At 35.5% G+C, this 26,673-nt stretch overlaps 1 protein-coding gene across 1 annotated transcript in view; it reads left to right on the forward strand.

Moving 5' to 3' along the window:
• Window positions 1-1,673: 1,673 nt before the first annotated feature.
• Window positions 1,674-26,673, forward strand: part of ZNF330 (zinc finger protein 330) — a 49,456-nt gene continuing 24,456 nt past the window's right edge. Inside the window, exons 1-6 of the mRNA XM_053703698.1 lie at window positions 1,674-1,814; window positions 10,206-10,335; window positions 15,773-15,792; window positions 15,897-15,967; window positions 18,285-18,364; window positions 22,167-22,293. Coding sequence (XP_053559673.1) covers window positions 10,216-10,335; window positions 15,773-15,792; window positions 15,897-15,967; window positions 18,285-18,364; window positions 22,167-22,293 — 418 coding nt within the window. The 5' untranslated portion in view covers window positions 1,674-1,814; window positions 10,206-10,215. The remainder of the gene's footprint in view (window positions 1,815-10,205; window positions 10,336-15,772; window positions 15,793-15,896; window positions 15,968-18,284; window positions 18,365-22,166; window positions 22,294-26,673) is intronic.

Consider the following 26,673-nt stretch of genomic DNA (forward strand, 5'->3'; position numbering starts at 1 on the left):
AGGGACAGCAGATTAGGGGTTAATAAAATGTAACTAGTGTTTGCGAGGCGGGAGTTCGGCGGTTTATGGGTTAATATATTTATTAAAGTGGCGGAGATGTCCAGCCGGCAGATTAGGGGTTAAAAATTTGAAAATTGAAAATATGGGATAAGCAATTGACGTAAGTGGATTTGCAGTATGTTCGAGTCGCGGAAAAAAAGTGAGCGATACGCCTGTACCTGCCAGACTCGTAATACAGTGTTAAAAAGCAGCGTTGGGACCTCTCAACGCTGCTTTTTAAGGCTAACGCAAGACTCGTAATCTAGGCGATTGTTTTGACAGGAAAATAAATTAAAAAAAACAAGGCTCTATTTTTGTTTAAAAATGTTAAAAATTCTTCGATATTTTGGGCAAGTTCTTCTCTGAAAGTCCCAGTAGTGAAGGGGTTAAAACATTAGCTCCTTAAAGGGACAGTAAAGTCATATTTAGACATTCGTGATTCAGACAGAGAATACAATTTTCAACAACTTTCCAAATTACTTATATTATTTAATTTGCTTCCTTCTCTTGTTGAAGGGTTTATCTAGGTAAGTCCAGGAGCAGCAACACAACTGGGCGCTAGCTGCTGATTGGTGGCTTCATATATGTCTTTTGTCATTGACTCACCCATGTGTTTAGTTAGAAACCAGTAATGCATAGCTGTTTATTTAACAAATGATATCAAGAGAATAAAGCAAATTTGATACTGGCAGTAAAGTTCTATGTTCTACCTAGAGCATGAAAAAAATGGGTTTCATGTCCCTTTGAGGATTTAATAAAAAAATATTTAGAAGCTTTTAACCCTTTCGTGCCAGGGTCAACGTGTCTACATTGGAACAACATTGGAACAACTGTTCCGATGTAAACAAATTCAAATCTTGCGACCGTGCACGTGATCACGAAATTTCAATGATGGGATCGCATCAGGGGGGCGTCCCTATGATGCTAGGCACGCCGTCCAGACCGCGATCCCATCAGGGAAAGCCAAGCGGTTAGGACGTTGTATTCCGTCCTTCGGCGCTAAAGCCCAGCAAAATTTGGACGGAATACAATGTCCTAACGGCATAAAGGGTTAATTAGTAGATTTCAGAACATTCAATATAAATATCAAAATTGCGACATTCACTTTACTATAATGCTTTTAAATATTTTGTAATAACTATTCTATTTAGATTTATATTAAATGTATTTATTTATTAGGCAGGTATTAATTTATTGAAAACTAAAGGTATCATGTTTTTACACTTTATCATTTACAAATGTCTGTTTCACTAGAGTGCTGCACTATTTCTGGTTAGAGATATATTTAGATTATATATGTTATATTTTTATATAAGATTATGTTTATAAACCCTATTTATTCTGCATGTTCATATTACCGTATATATAGAAATTTGTGTTATATTTCACATGGTATTATCTGTATATCGTTTTACTCCACTAGAGGTCTATAGTGTTCCTTTCTGTATATTGATTTATGGTCTACATAGTTTTAGCTTCAGAGCTTATTTAGCAAAGCATATGTGCTATATCCTAAAATAGAAGAATTGCCATTCAAGATTACAAATCCAGTTTTTTTTATGTCAAAATTGTGATATCATGACAAGCTTTATGGGTTTACATTTTTGCCCTATTTCAAGATGGTGGAGTCAGCTACAACCTTTGGTTACATGAAAGAATCACATTAGAGTTTTGGATTGGTTAAGCAATTCATGTGACTTTGACGTTGTTCAGACAGAGCCATTTTTGAGCAATTTATCATTAAGAAATTCAATCCGTCTCCATCCTCAATTTGGGTAAAGTTTTATTTGCTTTAATGTACTAATTATACAATTATTTGATAGGCGGAAGCAGCTGAATACATTATTGTTACAGACATTACTTTTGTTTTATGGAATCGGTTGTGGATGTGTCACATGCACATCTGATTGGTTGTATAGATATTTTTTGTTCTAAACTGATGAAACAGCTAAGGCATATAGAAGTTGAGAAATGTGTATTTTTTTAATTAACCGCAAATTATTTAATTTGCTGTCTGTATATTCAGTTTAATCGTTTTACCAGTGTTATTTAACAGGTGTAAGAGACTATTTCTTGTAATATGGAGATAAAACATTTAGAAATCTGTATTATGTTTTTTGTTATGTTTATATTCTGTCTGTATATTGATATTCTATATAGTCATTTGTGTTATGTTTTCACATGGGATTATCTCTGTATTCTTTTGTATATTGATGATGTATTCTCTGTATTTTGTAAGTAGATGGGCCATATACTAAATTAGAAGATATATTTGTCAAATTTATAAATACAATTTTTTTTTGGTTTAATGTCAAAATGTTGACAAACCTTGAGGGTTTTACCTTTTGCCCTATTTCAAGATGGTGGAGTCGGCTTCAGTGGATATGAATTCCTTTGGTCATGTGAACTGTTGTTCAGAGTTAGTCCATCTCCATCATTGGATAATGTTTTATTTATATTTATGAATTACACCTTCATATCATAGAAGGGAATAAATTATTGTTGCAGTTATGCAAATTGGTTTTATTTTATGCAGTTTTAATTTATAGCCAATGTGCATCTGGTTGTGCACTTATATAAAGTGCAAATAATTGTGATACAATACACATTGTACAATAATAAAAATTGCTAAGTGGTTTGCATATAGGATACACTTTCCCTGATCAGTTCTTCATGTTTGTAGTGATAACAGCACCTCAAAGAGATAAATATACAGAGAATATTGTGATACGATTTTTATAAAGATTTAACCACACTACTCACACATTCATGAGCTTTAACCCCTTAATGACCACAGCACTTTTCCATTTTCTGTCCGTTTGGGACCAAGGCTATTTTTACATTTCTGCGGTGTTTGTGTTTAGCTGTAATTTTCCCCTTACTCATTTACTGTACCCACACATATTATATACCGTTTTTCTCGCCATTAAATGGACTTTCTAAGGATACCATTATTTTCATCATATCTTATAATTTACTATAAAAAAAATTATAAAATATGAGGAAAAAATGGAAAAAAACACACTTTTTCTAACTTTGACCCCCAAAATCTGTTATACATCTACAACCACCAAAAAAAACATATGCTAAATAGTTTCTAAATTTTGTCCTGAGTTTAGAAATACCCAATGTTTACATGTTCTTTGCTTTTTTTGCAAGTTATAGGGCCATAAATACAAGTAGCACTTTGCTATTTCCAAACCACTTTTTTTCAGAATTAGCGATAGTTATATTGGGACACTGATATCTTTCAGGAATCCCTGAATATCCATTGACATGTATATATATTTTTTTAGAAGACATCCCAAAGTATTGATCTAGGCCCATTTTGGCATATTTCATGCCACCATTTCACCACCAAATGCGATCAAAAAAAAAAAAAAATTGTTCACTTTTTCACAATTTTTTTCACAAACTTTAGGTTTCTCACTGAAATTATTTACAAAAAACTTATGCAATTATAGCATACATGGTTGTAAATGCTTCTCTGGGATCCCCTTTGTTCATAAATAGCAGACATATATGGCTTTGGTTTTGCTTTTTACTAATTAGAAGGCTGCTAAATGCGACTGCGCACCACACGTGTATTATGCCCAGCAGTGAAGGGGTTAATTAGGGAGCATGTAGGGAGCTTCTAGGGTTAATTTTAGCTTCAGTGTAGAGTAGTAGACAACCCCAACTATTGATCTAGGCCCATTTTGGTATATTTCATGCCACCATTTCACCGCCAAATGCAATCAAATTAAAAAAAAACGCTAAATTTTTCACAATTTTAGGTTTCTCACTAAAATTATTTACAAACAGCATGTGCAATTATGGCACAAATGGTTGTAAATGGTTCTCTGTGATCCCCTTTGTTCAGAAATAACAGACATATATGACTTTGGCGTTGCTTTTTGGTAATTAGAAGGCCGCTAAGTGCTGCTGCGCATAACACGTGTATTATGGCTAGCAGTGAAGGGGTTAATTAGGTAGTTTGTAGGGAGCTTGCAGGGTTAATTTTAGCTTTAGTGTAGAGATCAGATTCCCACCTGACACATCAGACCCCCTGATCCCTCCCAAACAGCTCCCTTCCCTCCCCCACCCCACAATTGTCCCCGCCATCTTAAGTACTGGCAGAAAGTCTGCCAGTACTAAAATAAAAGTGTTTTTTTTTTTTTAAAAATAAAATACATTTTTAGCATATTTACATATGCTACTTTGTAGGATCCCCCCTTAGCCCCCAACCTCCCTGATCCCCCCCCAAAACAGCTCTCTAACCCCCCCCTCTGCCTTATTGGGGGCCATCTTGGGTACTGTACTAATGATTATGTTATTTTTCTGTAGTGTAGCTTCCCCCCCCCCCCCCAGACCAATCCCCCACCCCCTGATTAAAGTATTTTATATATATAAAAAACTATTTTTTATTAACTTTAAAACTTTTAATACAAACTTTTTTTCTGTAGTGTAGCGGTTCCCGCACGCGCCCGCCCCCGCCCTCCCGAGCACGCGTGCGCGCCTCCGATTACCCCCGTCCACGATCCCGCCCCCCTACACATCATCAAGGCCATCGATGGCCGCCTCCCGAACCGGCTCCCACCCACCAACGAATTTAGCCGGTGATGTCCGGTGCAGAGAGGGCCACAGAGTGGCTCTCTCTGCACCGGATTGCTAAAAAAGGTTATTGCAGGATGCCTCAATATCGAGGCATCACTGCAATAACCGGAAACAGCTGCTTTCCAGACCAAGGACGTGCGCCACACGTCCTCGGTCATTAAGTGTAATTTTTTTGAGGACGTGTGGCGTACGTCCTTGGTCGTTAAGGGGTTAAAGGGACCTTAAACCCCCCAAAAATCTTTCATGATTCAGACAGAGAATACCATTTTAAACAACATTTCAATTTACTTCTATTATCTAATTTGCTTCACTCTTTAGATATCCTTTGTTAAATAAATAGCAATGCACATGTGTGAGCCAATCACATGAGGCAAATATGTGCAGGAACCAATCAGAAGCTACTGAGCCTATCTAGATATGCTTTTCAGGAAGGAATATCAAGAAAATGAAGCAAATTAGATAACAGAAGTAAATTAGTAAGTTGTTTAAAATTGTATTATCTATCTGAATCATGAAAGAAAAAAATTGGGTTTAATTTCCCTTTAACCAAGCTCTATTGGGTCATCAGCAATGTTGTGACATGCTTACAATCTGCACTACCTCTGGCAATTATTCTGCAGCGAAACCTGCTAAATATTCAGCATATGGTATCCCAAATTGGATTTACTCACATGTATCTGAGCTTTAAAGGGATAGGAAAGTCAAAATTAAACTTGCATGATTGAGAGAGCATATAATTTTATAACACTTTTAAATTCTTTTCTATTTTTTAATGTGCTTTGTTCTCTTAGTAGCCCTTGTTGAAAAAGATAACACACTTATCCTACACTAGAGGGAGCTAGCTGCTGATTGGTGCCTGCACACATTTGTGTCTTGTGATTGGCTAACTAGATGTGTTCATCTATCTGCTAGTAAAATGCTGTTCCTACAGCAAAGGATAACAAGATAATGAAGCAAATTTGATAACAGAAGTAAATTGTAAAGTTGTTTAAAATTGTATGTTCAATCCAAATCATGAGACAAGTTTCTAGTTTCCTGTCTATTTAACAAGCTCAATGTAATCAAAGCATCGTTATGTTTGGCCCATAAACAGCCACACATCCAGAAATTTAAATAAAATATTTATTTTTAACCTATAATAATCGTTCCACAGAACCTTAGGGATACATATGTAGGTTTGTGTATTGGAATGATCTGTACTTGTTTGAGGAGGGAGTCTGAGATTTTTGTACCCTATCACAAAATCATGGAGGTACCGTCAAAGGGATTTTAATGTTTTATTTTTAATAAATATTTTATTCAAATTTCTGGATGGGTGACTGGTTATGGGCCAAACATAATGCTGCTTTGATACATAGCAGTCAGAACACAACAGTCGAAAGAGTTTCTACCTTTTTATAGCTGTACAAGTCAGGTGATTGTTGTTGCTTTTTTTTATAGCTGTACAAGTCAGGTGATTGTTGTTGCTTTTTTTTATAGCTGTACAAGTCAGGTGATTGATGTTGCTTTTTTTTATAGCTGTACAAGTCAGGTGATTGATGTTGCTTTTTTTTATAGCTGTACAAGTCAGGTGATTGATGTTGCTTTTTTTTATAGCTGTACAAGTCAGGTGATTGATGTTGCTTTTTTTTATAGCTGTACAAGTCAGGTGATTGTTGTTGCTTTTTTTTATAGCTGTACAAGTCAGGTGATTGATGTTGCTTTTTTTTATAGCTGTACAAGTCAGGTGATTGTTGTTGCTTTTTTTTTATAGCTGTACAAGTCAGGTGATTGTTGTTGCTTTTTTTTATAGCTGTACAAGTCAGGTGATTGTTGTTGCTTTTTTTTATAGCTGTACAAGTCAGGTGATTGTTGTTGCTTTTTTTTATAGCTGTACAAGTCAGGTGATTGTTGTTGCTTTTTTTTATAGCTGTACAAGTCAGGTGATTGTTGTTTGAAATTAGCTGGCGGTTTCACAGTCCTTTGTTTAGTGTGGAAGCAGCTAAAGAACAGTGCTATCATGTAAGGGCTATGATCCAGGGGCAATACCGTGATGTTGGCCTCTGCTCAGTGCACACAATTTTAAATAATCTATAAGGGTGATCGTGGGAACGTGCCCTTGATTTACAATTTTGGAAACTTAGAAGAAAGATTGTGATAAGCATGAAAAAACATTCACTGCACCAGTTGAAATTATTTTGGGGGTTAAAAAAAATAGAGGCCTACCTTGTTTTATTGCGCTTCGCAGATATTGCTTTTTTTTTTTTTTTTTACAAATGAAAGGTTTAAAGCAGCCCTGTATCGAGCAAGTGGCAATAAAGTATCTTTTATTTAAGATATGTACATTTCCCCCCCCCTCAATGCTTCCTGAATGGGATTGCGGGCTACAGGGCATGCCTAGCATCATAGGCATCCCCCGACCCGATCCCATTATTGAAAGCACACAATTTCTATTTTTACTTATTTGTTTACATCAGAACTTTTTTCTTATGTAGACAAATAAGCCCTGGCATGAAATGGTTAATAGACTACAATATAGTGTAAACGTAACTTTTATATGCACTGGAAAACAAAACAATTTGTGTGACTCACTTTATTACTATATTTGCTTTATTGCTGTGATTTGGAACTAATTTTGCAATATATCAGAGGTACGTCTTAAAAATATACAATCTTGTGTGGTTAACCATTCCAGTTTAACTTTCCACCCAATGGCACCCCTAGTGCACTTTGGCAGAGGTCACTGTCAGCGCTTTTTGGTAGACAAGGAGTTAATAAGTGGTGACATTACAACAGCAAGTCTTAACAAGCAGCATATATTTCCAAATTGTGAAGTTATGTAATATCAGAAGTTTTGAAATATGAATATTTTAAGATCTAAAACGTTTCAAGATAAGCCATATTAGCACATGGGGAAGATTTAGTTGAAAGGCCTGCATCCACCTGTCGTTTATTGCAAGACACCTACAAATGGTACTGTAGCTTGCTAAAATGCTCTTAACACGTGCACTCAGATTTGGTTCATAAATATTTCTCCTTTCTCCATAACTTGACAATGACCTTTATTCCCTGTGTATCTTTTAAGGGTGTCTGAGTATAAAACAGAATCTGTAATATGGTGTTGATTTTGCAAATACAGATGTTTGTGTGTTGCACTTTTATTCTAAGTAATCAGGTGCATTAAAGTGAAAGTAAAACCTAGCATTTTACAAACGCTAGGATTGACTTTTGAAACAAATAAAGGGGACTTTCATGAAGTAAGCTCCTTTATTTGTTTTAACTGATCGCCGTTCTTAGCTGCTACAGCAGCACACGGCTAAACATTTTTTTGATAAGAGGTGACATTTTCACCTCTTAGCCAATAGCCGTGCGGTAAATCCGGCTCCCATTGTGCGCCAAGCCGGATTTACCGCACGGCTATTGGCTGCTGTAGCAGAGGCTTAGATACAAGGTAATCGGAGAGATAAAACATATATTAATATAACTGTGTGTTGGTTGTGCAAAACTGGGGAATGGATAATAAAGGGATTGTCTATCTTTTTAAACAATAAAAATTCTGGTGTAGACTGTCCCTTTTACAAACTGCAGCTATATTCATGGGTTTAACCCCTTCCTGCCGTTTTTTATTTGTCTACATCGAAACAAAGTTCCAATGTAAATAAATAAGTAAAAATTTTAAAACATGATTGCATGAACAATCGTGATTTCAATCATGGGAAGCGCCTATGGCTTCAATACAACCTAACATCTAGGACGCTCCATGCCGTCCTAACGACGCTAAAGCCGAGTACGTTTAGGACGGCATGGAATATCCTAATGGCAGGTAGGGGTTAAGCAACATTACAAATAACAATATTTGCTCACCTAATCTGAACTATTAAAGGGACATTAAACACTTTGAGATGGTAATAAATAGGGTTGCACCGATACCATTTTTTTAAGACCGAGTACAAGTACCGATACTTGTTTTCAAATACTCGCCGATACCAATTACCGATACTTTTTTTTTATGTCATGTGACAGTTTACCAAGCACAATACAGACTAATTATTTAAGATTCCTTCTTTATAATTATGAAGGACTGTAGCTCAAAAGACATTATGAAATAATAAAACAGGTTTTATTTGTCACAAAGTTCACAGAACATGTTTAGAAATAAAAATATTACAATAAAATATATTAACAACAACAATAAATAACAAATATAAAATTGCAACCAACCAAAAGTGCCATACAGTAAAAAATAGAACAGAATACTGTTTAATCATGGTGAACAACACTATGGGCTAGATTACATTTGACTGGTAAGCTTTACCAATGCTCTCATTACACGTCCTACTCTATTAAAGGCTATGAAGTTGGAAATGTGAACAGAGCATTGGTAAAATTTACCAATCAAATGTAATCTAAATCTAGTCCTATAATTGCAGGATGAGTGTTCATTGGGATTAACATAATTTTTCCTATGAGTACTCTTCCTGCAATTATATAAGCTAAGATGTTCCTCAGAGTACAGTATGTTTTGAACATAATTGTCAAGATGAGAACTAGCAGTATAAAAGGCAATCTACCAATTAGAATAATTTTTCAAAAGTTAGTGGCAAGTTCTTTTTAAGGAACAGAACAGAAGCATCTCTGCATGTTCAGCTATAAGTCTGTTTTTGCTATCAGTAAGGAGGTTCAACTTTCCACACTACTGCATGGGGCAGAAAGATATTTTTGGGCCATTTTAGCCAGAGCTGGAAATCACAGTTTATTAACTGCCCAGTACTTCAGGGGTTTGTCTGAACAAGGTACAGTGATCTCTCCTACAATAATACAAATAAGAGCAATTTGTATTGGCAGAACAGTAGTAAACAATTTTTAGTTTAGTCTCCACTCCAGCTTTAAATAAAATGGGAACATGCAATTTGAAAAAAACACCACAAGATAGCATATGGGTAGTAAGTGGAGGTATCGGTTTAAGTATCGGTGCATTTGCACGAGTACAAGTACTCATGCAAGTACTTGGTATCGGTACCGATACTAGTATCGGTGCAACCCTAGTAATAAACAATGATTTTTCGTATATACAAAAAATATACTTTCATTATTTATTTTGTCCCCTTTTCTTGTAAGTCCATTCTGAAATTGTGAGCTTTTCAGTTCATGTTAGAACTAGAAGTGCAGAGCACTGTTATATTCCACACAGCCATTGGCTGCACACTCTAGTGACCTATTTATACCTGTCCATAATTAGCCACAGCAGAGAAGGTAACCTAAGTTACAATATGGCAGCTCCCATTGTTTTATAGACTTATTTTGACAATATTTAAACAGCAAATGAAACTTCAAAAAATATATTTACTTGTTATTCTCAAACTAATCTTTGAATGCATCATTCTATCTAGTGTTTAATGTCCCTTTTTAAAGTAGTTGAAGGTTTACTTTCATGTTCCTTTAAAACACAACTTATTTTCCTATTTTCCTGGCAAGTGGCATAAATTCATTAGTTCATAATAGAAAAAAAAGGTATGGAGTGAAAAGATTACAGTGTAATATTTATTATATATCATAGTGGCACATTTTAACATATTTTCTTTCTTTGTCAGACTTGATAAAATGCCTAAGAAGAAAACTGGTGCTCGGAAAAAGGCAGAGAGTCGTAAAGTGAGGGAAAAGCAGCAGAGAGCAGCTCGGGGGAATGTGGACCTAGCTAAACACCCCTGTAATGCATCTATGGTAATGAATGAGTCAAAATCTGCAGTGCTCAATCTTCTTATGCAGTCAAGCAGACTGACTTATCACAATGTGTTAACAATGTCACAGGTGGTAGTACATGAGTAATATTTACAGTTAAAGGGACACTGAACCCAATTTTTTCTTTCATGATTCAGATAGAGCATGCAATTTTAAGCAACTTTCTAATTTACTCCTATTATCAATTTTTCTTCGTTCTTTTGCTATCTTTATTTGAAAAAGAAGGCATCTAAGCTAAGGAGCCAGACAATTTTTGGTTCAGAACTGCACAGCATTTGTTGATTGGTGGGTGAATTTATCCACCAATCGACAAGAACAACCCAGGTTGTAAACCAAAAATGGGCCAGCATCTCAACGTACATTCTTGGTTTTCAAATAAAGATACCAAGAGAATTAAGAAAATTGATAACGGGAGCAAATTAGAAAGTTGCTTAAAATTGCATGCTCTATCTGAATCACACAAGAAAAAATGTGGGTTCAGTGTCTCTTTTAAGGTTAATCCCTTGCTGCCAGGAAGTGCTTCAGCATGTTTTACAGCAGTTTAACGTGAATGCCAGTACTACTGAAATTTATATCCTGTATTTTGGTTGGAAAAGTAAAAATTAATTTTCCTAAATAATTATAAAAAAAGATACATTTAAAGTGAAAGTCAACCCTAACGTATTTGAAACGCTAGGATTGACTATTGAAACAAATAAAGGGGACTTTCATTCATGAAGTATAACAAACTTCATGCAGAAAGCTCCTTTATTTGTTTCAAGCGATCGCCTTTCTGAGCTGCTAAGGAAGCCCACGGCAGATCGCTGTTTTGCTTGAGAGGTGACGTTTTCACCTCTTAGCAAATTGCTGTGTGGGAAATCCAGCTTAGCGCCCATGGGAGACTGGATTTCCCGTACGCTGTTTGCTAAGAAGTGAAAATGTCACCTCCTTAGCGAAATAAATCTTTGTCGTGGGCTGCCTGAATAGCTCAGAACGGCGATCGCTTGAAACAAATAAAGGAGCTTTCTGCATGAAGTATATTATACTCCATGAATGAAAGTCCCCTTTATTTGTTTCAATAGTCAATCCTAGCATTTCAGAAACACTAGGATTGACTTTCACTTTAAGTTAATGTTTAGAGAAAAAAAAAGTGCACACGATAACAAACATATTTACACTATTGAGGAAACTTTGTAAGGCATTGGTAAATTGCTTTTTGAGTAAGGCCATTTTAGAATATTATTTGCTTGTACTTTAAAGCAATTACAGTGCATATATGATTCTGTGTAACGTATTCTTGTACTTTTTTTTTGCTAGTCTTCCTTCTTGTTTTATATTATTGTCCCAGGTTATAGTTGAATCTGCTAATCTGGGCTGTGACTTTGCACAATTTTAACATCAGTATTTGGTAGTAAAGAAGTGCTTGATCTGTGGGTTTTTGCAAGTTAGTGTCACATTTTGCATTAGGCAGAATAGTAAGAATAGTAGTATAAACATTATTTCTATGTCCATGTAACTTCTAACAGAATATGTATTATTTTATCATCAATATCTTTAAATTGCAAACTTATAACACAGTGCTATGCCTTTACGTGCATTGTTGCTAAAGTGGTAGAGAAATTTGCTATAAGTTAGAAACTGATGTATACCACCTACTACACAAGGTGACCTACAGGGCAGATGGCCTCCTGAGCTTATACCCAAAAGATGATACATGTGTGAGAGAGAAGGCAAAATAATCTGAAAAAATACACAAGCATCCCTGGAAAAGCATATGACTTCAAACAGAAACATAGCCGTAGTGATATCTAGTAACCTGTAGTCATGACCTCTTTTTCACTTTAGCTTATGTTTCACAGTTTTCAGTATTTATTTTTTATAAAAAATCCATTTGATTTATTATGTGTACCTCTATGCCCTAGTAAATGAATGAAAAATCCTTTGTACAACATTCAGAAATGTGACGCAGGCAACAATAAGGAAAATATGGCCATCATCTTTTGGAAAGGGGCAGTTTTTCAAAAGAGACAATTGCTGCTATCTGACAAATGAGAAAGCTGATCACGTAATACAATGGGGTAGATTTATCATTCTCCAGATGGAAAGGGAAAACCTGTCTGAATAGTACTACAAGGAGCAGGCAGGATTTGCTGCCCATATTTATCTTTGCACGAGCAGTTGCTTATGCATTGCTGCCTTTGTGGAACCAATTGGGTGAGAAAATGGCTTGTCAATAACACTGGTCGGTTCAGTCGGGAGTTAGAGGTTAGGAAGCAGCGGTCTAGACGTCCGCTTCTTAAAGTGCGGTTGCAGGCTTGGATGAACAAGCCTGCACCACAGTGATCATTCACTGTTTGATAAATCTGCCCCTAAATAAATTCCATATAATGAAAATGGGGGATTTATTTCTCTATTAGTACATTGTGCCCATTTAAAATGTTTGTGTTGTTTTTAAAATGACATAAAAGGTTAATACTGTAGTGGTTGCCTTTTTTTAGATTGGAACCATGTGCACAATTATTTAGGCGTATACCTGGGCGCTAAAAGGGACAATCTAATTATGGGTTTTGCCATTTTGGAACCTAGGTTTTACTGCAGGTATCTGAAGGAGAGTTGTCGCACATATAGAAACACGTCAGCATGGGATTGCACTGAAAGCTAGATTTGTACATGGTGGAACCCATGAGTATAGGGAAGCTGGGAATACCCTCAACACTATGCTTATAAAATGTATGTAGTGTTTAATGCTCCTTGAATGGTAGGTACATTCCAAGCCCACTGCACAGAGTGTATCTACCAATTGGCACATGGTGTTGATCTTGATGCCAAGGAAAGGTAAAGCAGAATTTATTTTTTCTCAACAGACATTGTAAAATTTCTAGAAAAAAAGATGCCGAGCTGTATAGCTTCTATGTCCCTTTCATTTCTTTGGCAGACCATTTTTACATTTCACTTGTTCATGGTTGGAGAGATTTCAGTACAGCAGATTAGCTGGCCTCTTTTAGTCTGATGCATGTTTTGAAATACTCACCAGTTTAAAGGAATGTCACAGCATCTTAACATTGCGAGTAACTCCTCAAGAAACAACTGCTGTTATTTGTGCTGTAGAGGTGAGGGTTCAGCACAATCTCTAGCTGACAGCTTGCTTCTATAATATCGCATGTGACGGCACGTTCAAAGTTAAATTCCCTAAATGCAGACCACTGGGGCACATGCATCAAGGTAAATGAAGAGGATTATATTGCAAGCTTGTTAGATTTTTCTTCCTTACATTTTTATTTCTAGTTATTTAAACCTTTTCACTATCCATAAAACTTACTGAGAAACAAAACCTAGTCATGTGCCCGACTGTTTTTGATGCGTCTTTAATTAGCTTTTAAAAAAACTGGCTAAAATTGTAATAACATTTTGTTTTATATTCTTTTCCTTTTTGCACAGTACATTCAATGAAGGACTTACACGTATTGATTGATTAGATGCCATTTTCATTTATTTTTTTTTGCTTCTCACTAAGCCTTAAGTAACTTCACATAATTTTGTTCTACTTCATATATCTTATTGATCATTACAGTATTCCATAACCCTCACCTTTTGTGTACAATTCTTTTCAGACTGTGTTTATTGTTCTCACTATGTCAGAATTCCCCATTTAGGACTTATTTGCCCATGGTGCATGCAGAGGCTAAAGAACACTTGTCCATGAATCCTTGTTCCTTTTCAGCTTCTCAAATTGTACTTCCCCCAAAGAGAAGAATGTGTCATCTTTTAAAGCCGGATTATAGTTTTCAAACCTGTCCTCAGGCCTCCCTAACAGGCGACATTTTGTGGATAACTGAATTGGAGAACAGGTGAAATAATCATCTGATTAGTGAACATGGTTATTTTACCTGCTCTCATCCAAGGTAATCCTAAAAAACCTGGTCTGTTGGGGAGGACTGAGGACAGGTTTGAAAACCAGTGGTCTACACCTTAGTCATCTTAAAGTCTTACTTTAGATTATCCTGCAAATATACTTTCTATATCATGCAGCAGTAACAGTAAAAACGTTATTTTAAAATGAATATTGTTTCTGGCCACTTTAAAAATGTCTGCAAGCTCCACCCACTGATGACATCACGATCTGGGCTGCATATGGCATCCAATCACAAAAGGCTCGCTAGTTAGATTCAACAGACTGTCAATGCTGTTCAGCAGAGTGCATAGATGCAGCCCAGATTGTGATGTTATCAGAGGGCGGGGCTTGGCAACTATTTCAAAGTGAGCAGAAACAATATTCATTTTAAAATAACTTTTTTACTGTTACTGCTGCATGATATAGTAAGGGGTGCAGGATGATACTTACAACTTAATCTAAAGTAAGACTTTAAGATGACTAAGGTGTAGACTGTCCCTTTTAAATGTGCACGGGTCAGATAGAGCATGCATTTTTTTATTTAAAGATATGTTTTAACATACTTCTATTGGCAAATGTACTTTGTTTTCTTGGTATCCTTTTGTTGGAAAAGCATACCCACGTAGGCTCGATAGCAGCAGTGCACTACTGGAAGCTAGCTGCCGATTGGTGGTTACACACACATGCCTCAGTGGCTCAGATGTGTTCACTGCTGCTCTTGGGTTGAATTTAACAATGTGTTTAACCCCTTCTCACATATTACATTATAGCTTTTTTCCCCCTTTTAAAGTGAATGTAAATTTTTACTAATCAAAGCCCTGTTTTTAAAAATACTATTAAAAACAGGGGCACTTTCATTCATGAAAGTTTACATTGCAGACTTTTTTTTTTAATATACTTACCTTTTATTCCTTGCAAGCTTGGAACACCGGAGCAGCGATTCCCCCACCCCCAGGTCGTTTCTTCTTTTGTCAGAAATTACTAATTCGGCTTCCAAGCTTGCAAGGAATAAAAGGTAAGTATTTAAAAAAAAAACGGCTGCTATGTAAACGTTCATGAACGAAAGTGCCCCTGTTTTTAATAGTATTTTTAAAAACAGGGCTTTCATTAGTGACAATTTACATTCACTTTAAGCAGTTGTTTGTTACTTTAATTCAGTGACCTGAAGTTTTTACCTTTTTTTTTTTTTTTTTTTTTTTTTTCCGCCCCCCCCCCCAAGGCATTTTGAGAAATATGGAGGAAAATGTAATGTTTCTTACTATTGCTCCCTTGACTTGCATAACATCTTGCGTGTCTTTTTAGTGTTCGTTCTAACCAGATGTAAATATATATATAACTCGGCAGCTTTCCCGCAGGTGTAATTTTGTTTGAGTGATGAGTAGTATATAGATATCTGGTGCACACACTGTGGAGTTTAATTTTTGTGAGGGGAATTATTTCCCTAGAATATAAACTACAGCTTAAGCAAACAGTATTGGCTATGGCACTTAAATTATTCTGTTTTTTTACATAGTTCTCTCATTCTCTCTCTCTCTTTTGTTTTTATAGGAATGTGAAAAATGCCAAAGGTAATTCTAATGCTTTCATTATAAATCATATTTCGAATAGCTTGCCAATAACTTTTACTGCTATGAAATATGGGTCTGTTTTTCCTGTTACACATGAAATGAAGACGGCAGAAGAATAGGGCGTTTTGCTATTTCTGCAGTAATGTACAGAAGCTGATCATTTGCGCACAATGTGGTGAGTTGCTATAAAATATTATAATGATCTGTAATAAGAAATTTATTGTCTTGCAACTTTTTTATTATTTTTAGTAATAATAAAAACACTTTATGGCTTAAAGGGCCATTGAATTGAGAACAGTATATTTATTGCATGTGGGGAAAAAAACACAACTTAAACATGTTCATATTTTTTGCATGAGAAAAAGGTTGTTACAGAAATGAAACCCACAATGTTTCTTTCATGGTTCAGAAACTACATTTTTAAAAAACTTTTCAATTTATTTATTTTTTTAAATGAAATTTACTTATTTCTCTTGGTATCGTCTGTTGAACGGCATGCCTAGGTAGGTAGCCTGCATGTGTCGTCACTTAAATGGATAGTCTAGTCAAAAATAAACTTTCATGGTTCTGATAGAGCATGCACTTTTAAACAACTTTCTAATTTACTATTATTAATTTTTCTTTGTTCTCTTGGCATCTTTATTTGAAAAAGCAGGAATGTAAAGCTTAGGAGCTGTCCCATTTTTGGTTGAGCACCTGGGTAGAGCTTGCCGATAGGTGTCTAAATGTAGCCAGTACATATGTTTATGCATTCACTGTATAGACTATAGCGGGGTCAGGAAATCTGTGGCATTATAAGTATGCAGTTAATGCTCAGCCTTGGAAGTTGGAAGGGGGGAAAAAGGAAAATAGGTTAATTACAGGAAAGGCAGGCAAAATAATGATGGTACAATGCATTTTTTTTTACAATTTGTAATCATGTATTTTAGCTGCTTTACAAGGACATAAAAAGTTTAGCCGATTTGGTACCAAAATATGATTGCAATGTGTTTAAAGAGATATCAAGATGTAAAGTGCTTTTTCTGAATTAGAGCCAAACAGCAATATAAGATCAAGCCACCAAATAGCTCCTATGACAGCCTACTGAGAAAAGGGTAATATTCTCATCAAATATGTAGCCAACCAGAGCATGTAATCCATTACTTGTTTTTGCACTCACAAATAATTACAAGTGCAACTTGTGGTCCAAACAGATCATCTCCTCAAGTAATGCTTGTGCAGGTCAGTGGGAATCACTGACTTCCTCACAGAGAGTCACTGATACGTGCAGAATTACATCACCAGGATGACACTGCGCATGCACAAATTTGTCATGTGAGGTTCCGCTTTCCTACCTAGAAAAATATCTGTGATAGGACTTCTGTAACAAGTCTAATGGAGGGTTTGGTAAGCTAAAGTTTTTGAATACATAATTTTTTAGAAATGGGTGCAGATTTGTAATCACGATGTAATTGCTCGTTGTTATAATTTTACAAATGCTATTCAGTGATAGAAACAAAACTTCTGGGTTTCACGCTCCTTTAATCCCTTTGCTATTGGGAAGGGAAAATACTTGGCCAAAATACCAGAGAATTTTTAGCATTTTTGCTATAATTCCATTTAAACAGAAATAGAGCCTTTTTTATTTACATATACGGTATGTGCAGCCACCAATCAGCAGCTCCTGAGCCTACTTACGTATCCTTTTCAACAAAGGATACTAAGAGAACAAAACACATTAGATAATAGAAGTACATTGGAAAGTTGTTTAAAATCACAAGCTGTATCTTAATCATGTTCCTTTTAATTGTATCTGTAGTGTAGATTAGATTATCCAGACAACTTCCGTGATCCCTACCTGATCCCTCTCAGACAGCTCTTTCCTTCCTCACCACCACCCACTGGTCATCATCATTTTAGGTACTGGAGAGAGTCTGCCAGTATGCAGTTTAGGGCTTTCTTTTTTCTTTAATTATTGTAGTGATCTTTCCTTCTTCAAACCTCCTACCTCCCTGATCTCTACCACTAGTAGTGGCCATCTTTGGTACTGGCAGCTGTCTGCAAGTACCTAATTTATATGTATTTTTTTTTTCTTTTTTCTGTAGTGTAGTAGACTGTGTCACTGTCTGTAACGACCTGGCAATCTGCCTTCATATGATAATAGAGCACCGATCATGGGCCGTTATCATATGAAGGCAGATGCTAAAAGCCCAGGAACAGCAAGTTGCGCTTGTCACTTGACAACCGAGACTTCTTGGACATACAGTAGTATGTACATAGATCTACATTATAGGGTACGATGGACTATGTACAGCATGACAGATCTACGTCCATTTGGAAATGTGCAGGTAAAGAAACTGATTGGATAGTCATATCCTATTGTACACAATTATTTTTTAATCATATGAAATTGTCTAATTCCTAGAGATTACTGGTTGATTTTAAATATTTATTTTACATCTTATCCTTTAAGCTACTAAACAGTTTGACTGCACCAAATTTCTAATTCACAGGGAAAACAAAATGTATGATGAAGTCTTCAGACTGTGTCATAAGGCATGCAGGTGTTTACAGCACTGGGATGGCAATGGTGGTACGTATACATAACTGTTTTCTTTATTTCATTGAAATACTTTAGTTTCACTATTATGTTACCTTATTCCTGCTAAAATCTAAATCTTTTAGAAGGGGCCTTCTGTTTTATGTAGAGTTAAAGTGACATGAAACCCCAAACCTTTCTTTCATGATTCAGATAGAGAATACAATTTTATTCTCTATTATTTAATTTGCTTCGTTCTCCTGATATCCTTTGTTGAAAAAACAGCACTGCATTACTAGAAGCTAGTTAACACATTGGGTGAGCCAATAGCATGATGCATATATGTGCAGCCACCAATCGGTAGCTTCTGAGCCTACCTGGGTATCCTTTTCAACAAAGGATATCAACAGAACAAAACAAATAAGATAAATAAGTAAATTGGAAAGTTATTTAAAATCACATCCTCTGATTGATTAAACGTTTTTTTTTTGGTTCTTTTTTTTGTCTATATGGTTTCGTTAACATATATTCTGATTGTTCTTAGTTTTTGTTGAGATGTCTAAGGGATAAAAATTTAAAATCCCCAGCAATATATATTTTATTTTTGATGTAATGGCATAACCTTGTGAGATATTGATAATATTAATATTATTATATTACTTTTGTTTTTCAGTATTAAATGGTTTATTGTATGCCATGTTATTCTGGAAACATCGGGCCCTGCGTGGCGTAAGATGTGGGTTTAAATTTCTTTTGTATACACTGCTGGTTGTAAATAAAAGTAAAAAAAAAATTAAAAAAAATCACATCCTCTGTCTGAATCATGAAATAAAAAATGTTGGGTAAGGAGAAACAAAACCAATGTGTTCTAGTGCTGCAAAATAATAGTATATCTGTTAACAAGGAGTGTCCAAGTGTTCACTCATTTGGTAGATGGTTCTAATAAAACTAAATGCGTACAGAGAGTGTAATTGCTATTATTACTATACAATGAGTATATACTATAGATTATCTCTGTTATTTCCCTACTTAAACCAGAATAAAAAAATAAAATAGGCATTGCCAATATTGTACACTTTTATATATATATATATATATATATATATATATATATATATATATATATATATATATATATATACATATATACATACATACATACAGCAAGTTCGTTTGAAAACTTGCAGGGGTAATCAAGCAGAACTCGTAAGTTTTGTGCTCAAAAAAAGACACAAATTACATTAGATATTTAGGGAAATGTTTTGAGCCAAAAAAGGGCAGAAATTCATAGTCGAATACATGTTCGTTTGCACAGCATCACAATGGCGCATTTATTGCATGGAAATGCCTATTGTCTGTATTGCGTTTAATGTATATTGTGATTTGTGTGAGTATCACAACTGTTTATCATAATATGCCCTCTTTCGCTCGCAAAACAAAAGTAACTATCTATTAAACTCGCCTCTGGTTTAATGACGAGACTGATTTAAGGCAGAAGAGTTTTTTTTTTTCTTTAGACCACTTCATTTCAGTATTCCACAGCCTGTATCATGTACCATGGGACTGTATGCTGATGCTGCCTCCAGAAGTAGGCAAAGATGCCCATTACCTGCAGCTGAACATCAGGGCAGAGTTAAAGTGTCAGTAAACCTCAAAAATAATGTTATATAATTCTGCACATTGCACAATTATATAACATGTTAGAGATATATATATATATATATATATATATATATATATATAGTCACAGCCCCGGCCCGACCGCGCCATTATACACAGTGCAGCACGCTCCTGCAGTGCAGCTCGCTCCCGCTGTCAGACAGAGCAGGAGCGAGCTGCACTGTGTATAATGGCGTGGTCGGGCCGGGCTGTGACTATACAGCTGGCCCGATGCGCTGTGTGAAAAAACCAGACCCGCTCAGAAGAGCACAGAGTCTGAAAAACTGTCATTGTTTTAAAAAAATCAAAGGGAATATTATGTTTTATAAAGATAAGGCTAATATAATGTTATATAATTCTGCACTATGTGCAGAATTATATAACATTATTTTTGAGGTTTACTGTCCCTTTAAGAGAGTTCCCAGAATTTTACTAACCGATTTTTATTAAAAAAAAATGTGTGTAGAAGGAATACACAACACATTTTTGAAGAGACATTATTACTAGTGTTTATTTTTATATGCCTTTTGCAGTACAGCACACTACTAGACAGGACATTTCAGGCTAAAAACACAGAACTAAATCATAGGAATAAGAATCAGAGACCATATATTAACATGAGCCCAGACACATAAACGGACATGAACTTATTTGCAATGCTATGAAATGTGTGAAATGAAACCTATGCCCTCAAAATAGGGCATTACATGCTGCCTGCATACCTCACATAAATATAAAAAATATTTTATTGTCAAATTGTGTTCTATGCTCCAATACCTGCTTGGATATCATTAGAGGGATACTAAACCCACATTTTTTTTTTCTTTCATGATTCAGATAAAGCAAGCATTTTTAAGCAACTTAATAATTTACTCCTATTATCAAATTTTATTTGTTATCTTGCTATCTTTATTTGAAAAAGGCATCTAAGCTAAAGAGCCAGACAATTGTTTGTTTAGCACCCTGGACAGCATTTAGCCACCAATCCGCAAGCACAACCCAGGTTGTTAACCAACAATGGTCCTACTTCTAAACTTGCATTCTTGCTTTTCAAATAAAGATAGCAAGAGAATAAAGAACAATTAATAATAGGAGTAAATTAGAAAGTTGCTTAAAATTGTATGTTTTATCTGAATCATGAAAGATAAAATTTGGGTTCAGTGTCTCTTAAGTTTTTTTTTTTATATATATAAAAAGAGAAAAATATATGCCCTAAAAAAATGGCTATTGCAGCCTACCATTAAATTAAGAACATTCATTTTGTAGATTTCAATAAAGTTGCATTTTGGCGTGCAGACAACTAGTTGATATTTATTTGAAAACTGAACTACATTAGTTCTGCCTATTAAAAGGGCGCATAATATATTGGCAAATTATTAATATGATCTAATGTGGAATATGACACTGATAAATAGAATTTTAAATCTGAAAATTGACGCTTGACATTTTTGCCACATTAATAAAGTGTATACATTTTATATAGATCTAAATTTTTATGGTATTGGGAAAATATTTACAAATCATGTCTTCAGTCTTATCTACAGGTAATGTTTTCCCTTGTTTACCACACGGTGGTGCCCTCTTCATATAAAATGTGAAAAAAACGATCATGATGGAAAAAATCTTTTCAATGGTGCATTATGCTAAATTATTGCTGGCTCTTAATAAATATTTTGGTACTTTACCGATTAAGATAAACCCTGTAGGTGGTGGGATAATTTGCGTATGAAATGTATTCCTATTTATAGCTGGCCACCTTTTGTGATAGTTATAGGGAAGTAGATTAGTTCAGACATGAATGTTTTCATGTACATAGTATATATATTTATCAGCTATCTGCATACATAATAAATGTTTTACAACTATTTAGAGACAATTCCCCATTAAAAAGCCTCTTGAGTATGTTTATCTTATATTCTTTACCAATTAGAGAGATCTATAAATCAGTTTATAAACTGATCAATTAGTCACTGTGCAGAATGTTACAGGTCTGTATTCTGGATCCTCCGGAATGCACTCTTGTTTTTTTTGGGGGGACCGCTGAAAATCCATAATTTATAGAGTTGGATTACAGGAAAAACAGACCATGTATAATTAAAGTACATTATAATGTGTGTATGTCTCTCATGCATATTACATCATACAAATACTGACTCACTGAGGCACAGTTTCTAGCATTGTCTTTACATGTTCGCAGGGTGCAATCTGTGATTTCTGTGAAGCTTGGGTTTGCCATGGCAGGAAGTGTCTGAGCACGCATGCCTGCACATGTCCCCTTGCTGACGCCGAGTGCATTGAATGTGAAAGAGGAGTCTGGGATCATGGTGAGTTGGTTTTATAATTAACACTAATAATGATTCCTTTTTTTTTTTTTTACCCAATGCTATTTGCTAGTAGTATTTAAACTGCCATTAAAGTTGAAAAATGACATGCTCTAATCCGTTACAGCATGTAATTTTACAACTATCACCCCTGTTCTACTGTGTGCTTCACCCCCCCCCAAAGGGGGTTAAACACACAGTAGAAGTGACACTTGGGACCTGCAGTGCACTGCTGGTCTCTGAGTGGAACCCTCTGCTGCTAGATGCATGACTCAGATGTACAACTAGTGCTATTGATTGGATTCAGTGGCGGGTTCCGCTCAGTACCAGCAGTGTACCACTGGTCCCGAACAGCACTTCTACTGTGTATTTAACTTCTTTTCTCGGGTTAAAAACACGGTAGAGCAGGGTTGATGGTTGAAAAATTGCATGCTCTAACGGATTAGTGTGTCATTTTTCAACAATTTTGGCACTCTAAGTTTGTGTTTGTATGTAATTAAATATATATATTTATATGTATATATGTGTGTGTGTGTGTATATGTGTGTGTGTATATATGTGTGTGTGTATATATGTGTGTGTGTATATATGTATATATGTGTGTATGTGTATGTATATATGTGTGTGTGTGTATATATGTATATATGTGTGTGTGTGTATATATGTGTGTGTGTATATATGTATATATGTGTGTATGTGTATGTATATATGTGTGTGTGTGTGTATGTGTGTAGATATATATATATATATATCTCACACACACACAATAAAAAGTCTACACACCCCTGTTAAAATGTCAGGTTTTTGTGATGTAAAAAAATGAGACAAAGATAAATCATTTCAGAACTTTTTCCACCTTTTAATGTGACCTATAAACTGTTCAACTCAATTGAAAAACAAACTGAAATCTTTTAGGTAAATAAAAAACTAAAATAATATGGTTGCATATAACTTATAACTGGGGATGTAGCTGTGTTCAGAATTAAGCAATCACATTCAAAATCATGTTAAATAGTAGTCAGTACACACCTGTCATCATTTAAAGTGCCTCTGATTAACCCCAAATAAAGTTCAGCTGTTCTAGAAGGTCTTTCCTGACATTTTCTTAGTCGCATCCTACAGCAAAAGCCATGGTCCGCAGAGAGCGTCTAAAGCATCAGAGGGATCTCATTGTTAAAAGGTATCAGTCAGGAGAAGGGTACAAAAGAATTTCCAAGGCATTAGATATACCATGGAACACAGTAAAGAGTCATCATCAAGTGAAGAAAATATGGTGCAACAGTGACATTACCAAGAACTGGACGTCTCTCCAAAATTGATGAAAAGACGAGAAGAAAACTGGTCTGGGAGGCTGCCAAGAGGCCTACAGCAACATTAAAGGAGCTTCAGGAATATCTGGCAAGTACTGGCTGTGTGGTACATGTGACAAAAATCGCCCGTATTCTTCATATGTCTGGGCTATGGGGTAGAGTGGCAAGACAGAAGCCTTTTCTTACAAAAAAAAACATCCAAGCCCGGCTAAATTTTGCAAAAACACATCTGAAGTTTCCCAAAAGCATGTTGCAAAAGGTGTTCTGGTCTGATGAAACCAAAGTTGAACTTTTTGGCCATAATTCCAAAAGATATGTTTGACGCAAAAATAACACTGCATATAACCAAAAGAACACCATACCCACAGTGAAGCATGGTAGTGGCAGCATCATGCTGTGGGGCTGTTTTTCTTCAGCTTGAACTGGGGCCTTAGTCAAGGTAGAGGGAATAAAGAACAGTTCCAAATACCAGACAATATTGGCACAAAACATTCAGGCTTCTGCTAGAAAGCTGAACATGAAGAGGAACTTCATCTTTCAGCATGACAACAACCCAAAGCATACATCCAAATCAACAAAGGAATGGCTTCACCAGAAGAAGATTAAAGTTTCGGGATGGCCCAGCCAGAGCCCAGACCTGAATCCAATTCAAAATCTGTGGGGTGATCTGAAGAGGGCTGTGCACAGGAGATGCCTTCGCATTCTGACAGATTTAGAGTTTTTGCAAAGAAGAGTGGACAAATCTCCCAAAAAGACTGAGTGCTGTAATAAAATCAAAAGGTGCTTCAATAAAGTATTAGTTTAAGGGTGTTCACACTTATGCAACCATATTAGTTTATTTTTTTATTTCCCTTTAACTAAAAGATTTCAGTTTGTTTTTCAATTGAGTTGTACAGTTTATAGGTCACATTAAAGGTGGAAAACGTTCTGAAATGATTTATCTTTGTCTCATTATTTTTTTTTTTTTTTTTAATTCTTTTTATTGAAGAAGCACAGGTACAACTGATCAAATGCATACACTGACATGTAGAATTACAGCGACATTACAATTGATATTATGGGATGAGCATAACATATTAGGTATCGATAAAAAATCAATAGTGGTACCATTGCTATCATTGGATGCAATAAGAAACTGCCATTTCTTTTCATAGAGCATAATACACATGTATTCTACAGATTGAAAATTAAAGCCACGATATGACATAGAACAATCCCTGCCATATATAGTAAAATTAGTTGATCATTATGTCATATTGCACCTGTACCTCTTAGTTTTATAATATTAACACAAATCAAAACTAATAACACATCCCCTAACAAAACAATAAAATAAAACCTCTAATCTACTCAAATAAAATAAATAAAAACAGGGCACAACCTAATTAGATTCAGGAATTATGCAGACAGCTGCCTTAATAGGGGAGAATCCCCAATGAGAGATATATGAAAAATATCAGTACACTGACTACTCAACCTTAGTTAACCACTTAATTATACTGTCACCAAATATCTTCTGGTGCACATCAATCTGGAGACTGACTGTGCAAATGACCCAATATGGAAAGTGTGGCTGTTTTAGTATTGCATGTATGTGGTTACTTAATAGTTTCCTGATAAATATAAGTGGAATATGCATATGCACGGGATACTTAAAATGATTGAATATGTCTGGTTATAATTCGAAGCAGGAGCTTATATGTATGTTGAGACCTCAGGTTGCATAGACTTTTTAGTTCTCCAGGATACAACTAATAAAAGCAGTGTTAACAATGACCATAATTTTTAGTTGCCAGGATCTAGTGCTTATCAAAGTGTTACTAATAGGCAGCATCTCATCACCTGACAGCTCAATAAACAAATAAACAGCACAGAGGTAGAGCATATACCACTAGGGAAGTTGAAATACATAACAATGAATTAGTTTAGGTATTACCCCTAGTTGCTTTTCAACCTCTGCGTACTGTGTGAGTCATTATGTTTTCTAATAGGTATAGTGAGTCTAATAAAGAGTAAGTTGATGTGCCTAGGAGGGCAACTTATGTGACAAGCTTTAGTATCTTAGTGCTCCCAGGGTAGTGTTCAGATGGGCATAAAGCGCAACAACAAGGGACGTGAAATAAAAATCACTGCATGTGAAGCATATCCACCTATGGAAGGGAGCGGCAGAGAGAAGGTACAAGTACTAACAGAAGAAAATTAGATAAACCATTTATAAACCTAAACAAGCTAATTGCAATGTTTTTGTGTGGCAATTAAGTGATTGTATTCATTTCTAATAAATTGATATCCCCTGGGGGGATGGGGACAACCTTCCCTCTCGATAGCAATAGTACATGGAGCCAGGGTACATAGTTAATATAATTACGGTAAGAGAGGTGACCATTCAAAGGTAGAGTATTAGATAAGAGATTATTGTTCATTATTAAGTAAAACTAAAACAAGAATTAAAATCTCGTCTGAGTGTCTTGCAGTGCAACATATTTCCCCTTCCATTATTACATTCCCTTGACAAGTAGGACATCCCAAAGACTTAGGAGTTTAGGAGAATAAACATTCGCTATCTGATTGTGCACTGGTTGTTAGAAATTGAGCTGGGGGGGAGTTAGAGGCTCCTGTAAAATGTAAACTTATTGCGAGAGCTATTGGAATCAAGGCGTGGTACAAAGCCTGCTTTCGTTTTAGAAATATATATATATATATATATATATATATATATATATATATATATATATATATATATATATATATATATATATATAATATTTATTTATATAAAAAATTAAAAAGAATAAAACACAGATGGCCAACAGGGCCAAAGTTGAGAACCTCTATGAAACTTTAACAGTGTACTGTGGCAGATTTGCAAGCTGGTTTTCAGTTACTTTAGTATGAGTCCATAGTGTGCCAGATCTAAATTAGCCAGTCAAGTTTATAGTATCATTCTAACTTGAAAGTTATAAGAGTCTGCCGGCACAGGATCCACAAGTGCTACCCCACACCTTCTCTGAATAAAGCCAGCGAGTCATAATACGAGCCTGGCGGCCATCTTAGTGGTGGATGCTGAGAGGTA

Source organism: Bombina bombina, chromosome 2 (genome assembly GCF_027579735.1).
Source record: "Bombina bombina isolate aBomBom1 chromosome 2, aBomBom1.pri, whole genome shotgun sequence".
In the NCBI taxonomy this organism is placed as follows: domain Eukaryota; kingdom Metazoa; phylum Chordata; class Amphibia; order Anura; family Bombinatoridae; genus Bombina; species Bombina bombina.